The sequence below is a fragment of the Rhincodon typus genome, chromosome 46 (assembly GCF_021869965.1).
Source record: "Rhincodon typus isolate 14 chromosome 46, sRhiTyp1.1, whole genome shotgun sequence".
Taxonomy (NCBI): domain Eukaryota; kingdom Metazoa; phylum Chordata; class Chondrichthyes; order Orectolobiformes; family Rhincodontidae; genus Rhincodon; species Rhincodon typus.
This window is the reverse complement of record NC_063377.1, coordinates 7,474,133-7,483,282: the sequence shown is the minus strand read 5'-3', so window position 1 is coordinate 7,483,282 and position 9,150 is coordinate 7,474,133. Positions and strand designations below refer to the sequence as shown.

General features: G+C 49.4%; 1 protein-coding gene across 2 annotated transcripts in view; it reads right to left on the bottom strand.

Annotated features, from left to right (window-relative positions):
- Nucleotides 1-2,506: 2,506 nt before the first annotated feature.
- ciarta (circadian associated repressor of transcription a) overlaps nt 2,507-9,150 on the bottom strand; it is a 13,637-nt gene continuing 6,993 nt past the window's right edge. For both annotated transcript variants that reach the window (XM_048620389.1, XM_048620388.1), the window contains 2 exons: nt 8,184-8,310; nt 2,507-4,572 (listed from right to left, as the gene is read on the bottom strand). In XM_048620389.1, coding sequence (XP_048476346.1) covers nt 4,081-4,572; nt 8,184-8,310 — 619 coding nt within the window. In that variant the 3' untranslated portion in view covers nt 2,507-4,080. The remainder of the gene's footprint in view (nt 4,573-8,183; nt 8,311-9,150) is intronic.

Sequence of the window (9,150 nt, the reverse complement as noted above, 5' to 3'; positions counted from 1 at the left end):
AACCTCCTCTGGACTTCCTCCAACGCCAACATATCCTTCCTTTGATAGGGAGCCCAAAGCTGCTTACAATATTCCAAATGCTGTCTGACCAGAGCCTTTCTACAGCCTTCGCAGTACATCTCTCACCTTGTATTCTAGCCCTCTCGAAATGAATGATAACATTACATTTGCCTTAACCGCCAACTAAACCTGCACGTTAACCTTAAGAGAATCCTGAACTAGGACTCCCAAGTCCCCTTGTGCTTCAGAATTCTGAAGCCTTTCCCCATTTAGAAAATAGCCTGTGCTTCTATCCTTCCTACCAAAGGGCATAACTTCACATTTTCCCCACGCTGTATGCCACTTCTACACCCACTCTCCTATCCTGACCAAGTCCTTTTCTGCACATCTCCACTTCCTCGACAGTACCTGTTCCTCCACCTATCTTTGTGTCATCTGCACATTGTCTCTGGTGGGGTGGTGGGGGAGGAGGGGAGATGGATGATTTGGATGGATGGATGGATAATCCACCCTAACCTGCACATTCCTGGGCACTATGGGGCAATTTAGCACAGCCAAGCCACCCTAACCTGTACACTATAGGACAATTTAGCACGGCCAATCCACCCTAACCTGCACATCTTTGGACACTACGGGGCAATTTAGCACGGCCAATCCACCCTAACCTGTACACTACAGGCAATTTAGCACAGCCAATCCACCCTAACCTGCACATCTTTGGACTGTTAGAGGAAACCGGAGCACCCGGAGGAAACTGAGGAGACAAGGGGAGAATGTGAAAACTTCACACAGTTGCGCAGAGGCTGGAATTGAACCTCTGGGTTCAAAAGCAGAAATTGCTGGAATAGGGTCATTGTACTTGAAACATTAACTACTCTCTGTCCACAGATGTTGCCAGACCTGCCATGGTTCTGCAGCAATTTCTGCATTTTGCTGTCAAACCCCTTTCAGAATTTTAAAGCCCTCACTCAGATTACCCCTCGCCAACCTCTTAGCTTTCTCTTCTCAAAAGAGACCTTCTCCACTGCTTCTATGTCCTTTCTTATAATGTAGGGTACGGTGTAAAAGGAGAGACAGAAAGGAAATGATACACAGACACTGAGAACCCAAATTTCACAAGAACCTTTATTATTTTGGAGGTGACTCGATCTGTTAACAGTATCACTCCACAATCCGTCTACTCCGACTACAACCGCATCACAAATAAATCAGGGGTTTGAGCGTTGTGGGGGGGGGTGGTGCGGATTCGGAAAGAGAGGTGGCCCCCACCCCTCTCCTGATGCAGACATACAGGGAGGGTAGGGCACAATCTTTGGCCCCCTCCATTGTAAGATAGCACCAGAACCAGCTAGTGCTAACACAAGGCCCATACCCCTCACCCACTACGCTCTCGGGTGGCCAAATCCAGCTGGATGTATTCCTCGAGACTGTATCACATGACCTCCCTATCCCATTCCTCCCCTCCTGTTATTGGTCACCCAACATGTCCTTTCACCTATTGGATGGCACTTGACCATCGTTGTTGTGTCCTTATTGAATTTCTGTCCATTTCGACTAAATTATAAGTGTTGGGTGCAGAGGGGGAAAGAAACATTCCCTCTTTAAGGAAGGGTCCTTCAGTCCAGAGACTGTTTCCTGGCTAGAAAGGGTCTCTCTAATGAGGAACGTTTGGGTCTCTACCCATTGGAATTGTACAAGAACATAAAGTGGCCTTATTAAAACAGAGAAGGTCCTGAGGCATTCCTTGAAAGAGTGGATGCTTAAGAAGTGTTTCCTCCTCATCTAGGGAGCTTGATTAGATGGGCCGAGGATGGAGTTTAATTTAGATAAAGTGAGGTGCTACATTTTGGTAGGAAAAAGCAGGGCAGGACTAATACACTTAATGGTAGGGTCCTGGGGAGTGTTGTGGAACAAAGAGACCTTGGAATACAAGTGCATAATTCCTTGAAAGTGGAGTCATAGGTAGACAGGGCGGTGAAGAATGCATTTCATAAGCATTCCTTCATTGGTCAGAACATTGAGTATACAAGTTGAGAGGGTCATGCTGCGGCTGTACAGGACATTGGTTAGGCCACTTAGGGAATACTGTGTTCAGTTCTGGTCTCCCAGCTGTTGGAACGATGTTGTTAAACTTGAAAGGGTTCAGAAAAGATTTACAAGGACGTTGCCAGGGTTGGAGGTTTTGAGCTAAAGGGAGGAGCTGCAGCCATTTTCCCTGGAACGTTGGAGGCTGAGGGGTGACCTTATAGAGGTTTATAAAATCATGAGGGAGATGGATAGGGTGAATAGTCAAGGTTTTTTCCACAGGGTAAGGGAGTCCAAAACTAGAGGGTGTAGGTTTAAGGTGAGAGGGAATAGATTTAAAAGGGACCTGAGGGGCAACTTTTTCACACAGAGGGTGGTGCATGTATGGAATGAGCTGCCAGAGGAAGTGGTGGAGGCTGGTACAGTTACAACATTTAAAAGGCATCTGCTTGGGGACATGAATAGGAAGGGTTTAGACGGATATGGGCCAAATGGCACTAGATTAATTTAGGATATCTGGTGGGCATGGACGAGTTGGACCGAAGGGTCTGCTTCTGTGCTGTACAACTCTGACTCTTTAAGGAAGGATCCTTCAGTTCAGAGACTGTTTCCTGGGAAGAAGGGGGGATCTCTCCAATGAGGAATGTACCCATTGGAGTTTTGCAAGTGCAAAAAGTGACCTTATTAAAACAGAAAAGCTCCCCAGGCATATCTTAACAAGGTGAATGTTTAGAACTGTGGCTGGGACGTAGTTTCAAAACGAGGGGTCTCACATTGGAGATGAAGAGGAATTGCTTCTCTCAGAGGGTCGTGGAATTCTCACCCACGGAGAGTGGCAGGGGCTGGGTCACTGAATATATGTTCTCAGCTCGAGTTAAGACAGATTTCCGATTGATGCAGGAGGCAAGAGTGCAGAGAAAGAATCAAGACCAGGATCAGATCTGATTGAGGGACAACAGGCTCGAATGGCCCACTCCAGTTTCTTATGTGAAGTTAAGAAACTATTCCGCTTTTTATTTTGACACACAATTTTGGCTGACAGTTTCCATTTTCCCCGTAATCTTCTACTCCAGGGTCTCATGGGGATTTACCCCTTCACCAGAGGGTCTCCTTACAACTAAAAACAGAACCACGCAATTATTCAGTTAAACCATCGCAAACACCTTTCAAAATGACGCAAAGGTATTGTCAAGTAGTTTGGCAGATGAAGGCAGGATGCGAACCATGAGAAAGAAAGTTGGTCGCCCAAAACCACATCCTGTTGATTGCTGGAACGTTCCATCAAACCCACAAAGAGTTTTTCGCCTCAGAAATTATTCCCAAACCTCCAAGCCGTACCCAGTTTTTGGCTCGCATCAGGAAAAACAGTGTGCCCTGTTCCGGGCTTGACAAGCCGATGCCAGATGAGTTTAAGGACACTTGAGGCAGTTGTCTCTGTGTCTCCGCACTGTCGGAGGGTCAGCGCCGAGGGAGCGGGCACCGGAGGGTCAGTGCCAAAGGAGCAGGCACCAGAGAGTCGGCACCGAAGGAGCGCCGCACTGTCGGAGGGTCGGCACCGAGGGAACGCCGCACCATCGGAGGGACGGCGCCCCATCGGAGGGACAGCGCCGAGGGAGCGCCGCACTTTGGAGGGTCGGCGCCAAGGGAGCGCCGCACCATCGGAGGGTCAGCGCCGAGGGAGCGCCGCACCGTCGGAGGGTCGGCGCTGAGGGAGCGCCAATAAACTAAGTCTCCATCCATCCTCTCATGTGGCCATAAAAAAAAAATCCTGCTGCCACTTTTTGAGGAAGACCTGTATGTGGGAGGAGTTCTCCTTCCCCAGTGTCCGATATTAATGCTTCAACCAACACCAAGTCAATTCTCCATTGTTACGTGGGAGTTTGCTGTGTGTCAATCAGTCCCTTTTCCTACAGTGATTACACAAACTTCATTGACTGGGAGATCCTGAGGTGACTAAAGGTACTATAAAAACGCAAGTCTTTCAGGTATTCCCCTTCCTCTCCAAAAAAAAAAATGAAATCCGTGGGAGGAGGCCCGAGCTGGCTGAGTTTGGGCCTACTTCTGGCTCTGTCTCCCATAATCCACTGGCAGATCCAACAGCACGACGGAACCGCATGACAGGACGAGTGGCCAGGATGTGGTGGAGCTGCGGGCAGCGGGAATGCAAGGTGGGGCACTGCTGCTCCTGCCTGGATGCCTCTGGCAAGCCGAACTCTTGACGATGGAAGCCCAGGCCCCTTGGACTGGCCAGACGGCTTCGGGGTGGGCGGTAGTAGTAGTAGTTGTGGAGGAGGAGAGGTCCGAGCCGTCCTGCATGACCAAAGCGAGGCACCGCAGGGTCGGGGGATGCTCCAGTGGGCCGTCACGCCAAGCCACCCTTTCCCACGAGCCTCCCCTGAGCTCTGACCTCTCCTCCCAGCTCCTGGAGGGAGGGGTGCGGTCTGCTGACTCCTGGGGGGCACCGTCGCTGAAGGATGGTCTTCGGAACGATGAAGGGGACAGCGATTCCCACGAGGAACTGGTCTCCGAAGACCCGGTCCGTATGTGCTGGTGGGGAGAGAAGACAAACCACAATTACTCTGGGTGACAGTCACTGTGTCCAGCTTTGGACGCCCAGTTACAGGAAGGATATCATTAAGCTGGAGAGGGCTCAGAAGAGATTTACCAGGACGTTGCCGGGAATGGAGAGTTTGAGTTATAAGGAGAGGCTGGATAGGCTGGGACTTTTTTCCCTGGAGCATAGGAGGTTGAGGGGTGTCCTTGCGGAGGTTTAGAAAATCATGAGGGGTATAAATAATGTGGAGGGCTTGAGTTATAAAGGAAAGCTCGATTGACTGGGACTTTTTGAAACTGGAGCGTAGGAGGTTGAGAAGTGACCTTACAGAGATTTATAAAATCACAAGTGATACAGATAGATTTAATGTGAGTGTCTTTTCCCTAGGTTGGTGGATTTCAAGACTAGGGGGCACATATTATAGGTGAAAGGAGAGAGATTTAAAAAAGACACGAGGGGCAAATTTTTTACACAGAGGGCGCTCTGCAGATGGAATGAACGTCCTGAGGAAGTGGTGGATGTGGGTACAGTTATAGCATTTCAAAGAAATTTGGATAAGTACGTGAATCGGAAAGGCTTGGAGGAATAGGGCCAGGAGCAGGCAGGTGGGACTAGTTTAGTTTGGGATTATGTTCACATGGACTGATGGGACTGATGGGACTGAAGGGTCTGTTTCCAAACTGTGTGACCCTATGACAATGACAACTATCCCTCAGTCCTGTGGCTCCCTACCTCTCTTTAATTTCATGAGATGCAGGCTATGTGATTCCAATTACCCCTTGAACCCCCACCCCTGACCACTTTTGAGAAAAACATTCCATCATGAGTTATGGCCATCTCTGGCAAGACTATTATTTGTTTGCCATCCCCTTGAACTGAGAGGATCACTTAGGCCTTTTTTTTTCCCCAAAACGTTTGTTGGGTCAACATTTATTGCCCATCTCTAGTTGCCCCTTGAGAAGGCAGGAGTGAGCCACCATCTTGAACCACTGCAATCCCATCATGCATGGTGTGGGGACACAGTGCCGGTAGGCAGGGAGTTCCAGGGTTTTGATCCTAAAGGCATGGTTGATATATCTCCAAGTTGGGACGGTGTGTGTGTGTGTCAGGGGCATGGAGGGGAACTTACAGGGGGTTGGTGTTCCCATGTATCAGCTGCCTTTGTCCTTCTAGATGGAAGCAGTCATGGGTTTTGGAAGGTGATGTCTAAGGATTTTTAGTGAATTTCTGCAGTGCATCTTGTAGACGGTACACACTGCTGCGACTGAGCATTGGTGGCGGAGGGAGTGGATGTGGTGCCAATCCAAGAGGGGGCTGCTTTGTCCCTGGATGGTGTGGAGCTTCTCGAGTGTTGTCGGAGCTGCCCCCATCTAGGGCAAGTGGGGAGTATTCCATCACACTCCTGACTTGTGCCTTGTCAATGGTGGGACAGGTTTTGGGGGGAGTCAGGAGGGGAGTTACTCGCTGCAGGATTCCCAGCCTCTGACCTGCTCTTGTAGCCCCTGTATTTATATGGCTGGTCCAGTTCAGTTTCTGGTCAATGATAACCCCCAGGATGTTGATAGTGGGGAGGGAATTCAGTGATGGTAACACCATTGAATGCCAAGGGACAATAGCTAGATTCTCCCTTGTTGGAGATCGTCATTGTCTGGAACTTAGATACAGTCATACAGCACGGAAACAGACCCTTCGGTCCAACCAGCCCATGTTGACCATAATCCCAAACTAAACTAGTCCCACTTGCCTGCTCCTGGCCCATATCCCTCCAAACATTTCCTATTCATGTACTTATCCAAATGTCTTTTAAACATAACTGTACCCACATCCACTACTTCCTCTGGAAGTTCATTCCACACAAGAACCACCCTCTGTGTCAAAAAGTTGCCCCTCATGTCTTTTTTACATCTTTCTCCTCTCACCTTAAAAATATGCCCCCTGCTCTTGGAAGCCCTCGCCCTAGGGAAAAGACACCTGCCATTCACTTTATCTATACCCCTTATGATTTTATATACCCCTCAACGTCCTACGCTCCAGGGAAAAAAATCTCAGCCTGTCCAGCCTCTCCTTATAACTCAAACTCTCCATTCTAGGCAACATCCTGGTAAATCTCTTCTGCACCCTCTCCAGCTTAATGATATCCTTCCTATAACAAGGAGACCGGAACTGGACACAGTGCTCCAGAAGAGACCTCACCAATATCCTGTACAACCTCAACATGACGTCCCCACTACTACACTCAAAGGTCTGAGCAATGAAGGCAAGCGTGCTAAATGCCTTCCTAACCGCCCTGTCTACCCGTGATGCAAACTTTGAAGAATTATGTACCTGAATAAGTTGCAAAACTGGTATTTGCCCCTTGTCAGGGTATTGTCCAGGTCTCGCTGCTTTTTGACATGGACTGCTCAAGTATCTGAGGAGTTGCGAACGGTGCCGAAAGTCATGCAGTCATCAGTCAGCGTTCCCCATTCAATTTCATTCCTTCTGACGATCGTCAGGAACTGGAACATTTATACAGTCACACAGCATGGAAACAGACTCTTCAGTCCACCTAGTCCATGCTGACCAAGTTTCCAAACTAAACTAGTCCCTCCTGTCTGCTCCTGGGCCGTTTCCCTCCACACCTTTCCTAGTCACGTACTTAATGTCTTTTAAACGTTGCAATTGTATCCACATCCACTGCTTCCTCAGGAAAGTTCATTCCACACACGAACCACTTTGTGTCATAAAGTTGCCTCTCATGTCCTGTTTAGATCTTTCTCCTGTCACCTTATAAATATACCTGGTAGTTTTAAACTCTTTCATCCTAGGGAAAAGACCCTTGGCTAGTCACCTTATCTATGCCTGTTTTGGGGAGTCAGTTATGGACACTAGAATGTCCATGAATACTATATGAAAGAGAGAAAGAAAGACCCGTTTTGTGGAAGATTTGTGCCCAACAGGACAATTCGCAAGAACACCTACATAAAAGGAAATCGATATTTGGACTATGTGTAAGGTTCGGGGAGAGATTGGACTGAGGCATTCAAAATCACAAAGGGGTTTTGATCGAGTTTGTGAAGGAAAGCTGGAGGGTCAGTCCCCAACAAGACATGGATAGAAGAGATGGAAAGCCTTTGTTTTCTCGAGGCTGTTGTGATCCAGAATACACTGCCTGGAAGGGAGAAGATTCAATATGAACTTTCAAAAGCAGGGGGATTGGAAAAATTCTAGGAAGTAGAGAGATTCAGGAAAATTGAGTAGGGAGGGGTATTAATTAGATGGGCTGAATGGCCTCCTCCTGAGCTTCACAGCACACAATCTGGCTAATTCTCGTCACGAGAACTTTACGGTTCACTGAATTGAAACCAAGTTCAATCTGCCCCCACGTGAAGCTCGCTGTTGGCGAGCTATTTGACTGCAGTGGCCTCGTGGTCAACCTCAGGCCCTCCCTGGTCCGAACGGCCCAGGGCATCCAAAGATGTCCACCACGGGCAGCACGCCTGCGCGATTTCCCGCTTCCAAACGAGGCCCAGTCACATAAATCAGTGTTTAGGCCCCAGACGGGGCGCCCTGAACAGACCTCGCAACTTCGCTGCCAGGGTCCTGACCCATCAGGGTCAAGTACCTTTCTTGTGTTGCATTCACTTCCTGTAGGCCCGGAGCCTTCAGCGCCTGGCGTCGCCGTGGTGACGTGAGGGAACCAAACCTTCAGCATCATTTCCACTTGAAGCAGCGTCCCTAAGTAACGTTCCCTGTGAGAGAGAGAATGAAAATTACGTGAACAACATGTATTTTGCATCGAAGAGAAATGAGTCAATGTCTGCGCAGGGCAAGGCTCGCTTGATATTGAGGCCTCAGAGGCTACAAGATGGAACCAATTTTATCGTAAACTGCCCACCACTGACTAGGACCAATTAATGCTTCACACAACGCCAACTGTCATTGGGATCTCTGCTCCTCCCACGCCCACCCCCGGCTCTGTACTCACGTTCCCACACACCCAACCTGTCAAATACTTCGAATTTCAACTTCTCATTTTCAAATCCGTCCCTGCTCTTTCCCTCACTGAATCCCTACAATGTGGAAGCACGCCGTTCGGCCCATCGGGTCCACGCCGACCCCCCCCGGAACAGCAGCCAACCCCTCTACCCTGCATTTCCCATGGTGAATCCTCCCTAACCTGCCCATCTGTGGACCAGCACTGACCCTCCCCGCCGACCTGCGATTTCCAGACCCTCCTCAGTCACCAAGATCTTCGTTCCTCTGACTCCGTATCGCCTCCCTTCACATCCCTCATTTGTAGGCCCCACCGTCCCCCTCAACCCACTTAGGCCCCGTTTCAAACTCTGATCTTTCCGTTGACCAACATTTTGGTCAAACCAATTCCCCCCCCCCCCCCCCCAACTCCTAATCTGCTGCCCCCTCTTCCCCTCCCAGTTAGCTCGGTGCCCACTTCCTTCATGCGTCAATGAAGGGCCTTGCAGACATTTTGAACAGAAACGTGGAGTCATGACAGTGGGGCTGACAGCGCCCACTCCCTCGGTGCCGACCCTCCGACAGCACCCGCTCCCTCGGCATCAGCCCTCCGACTG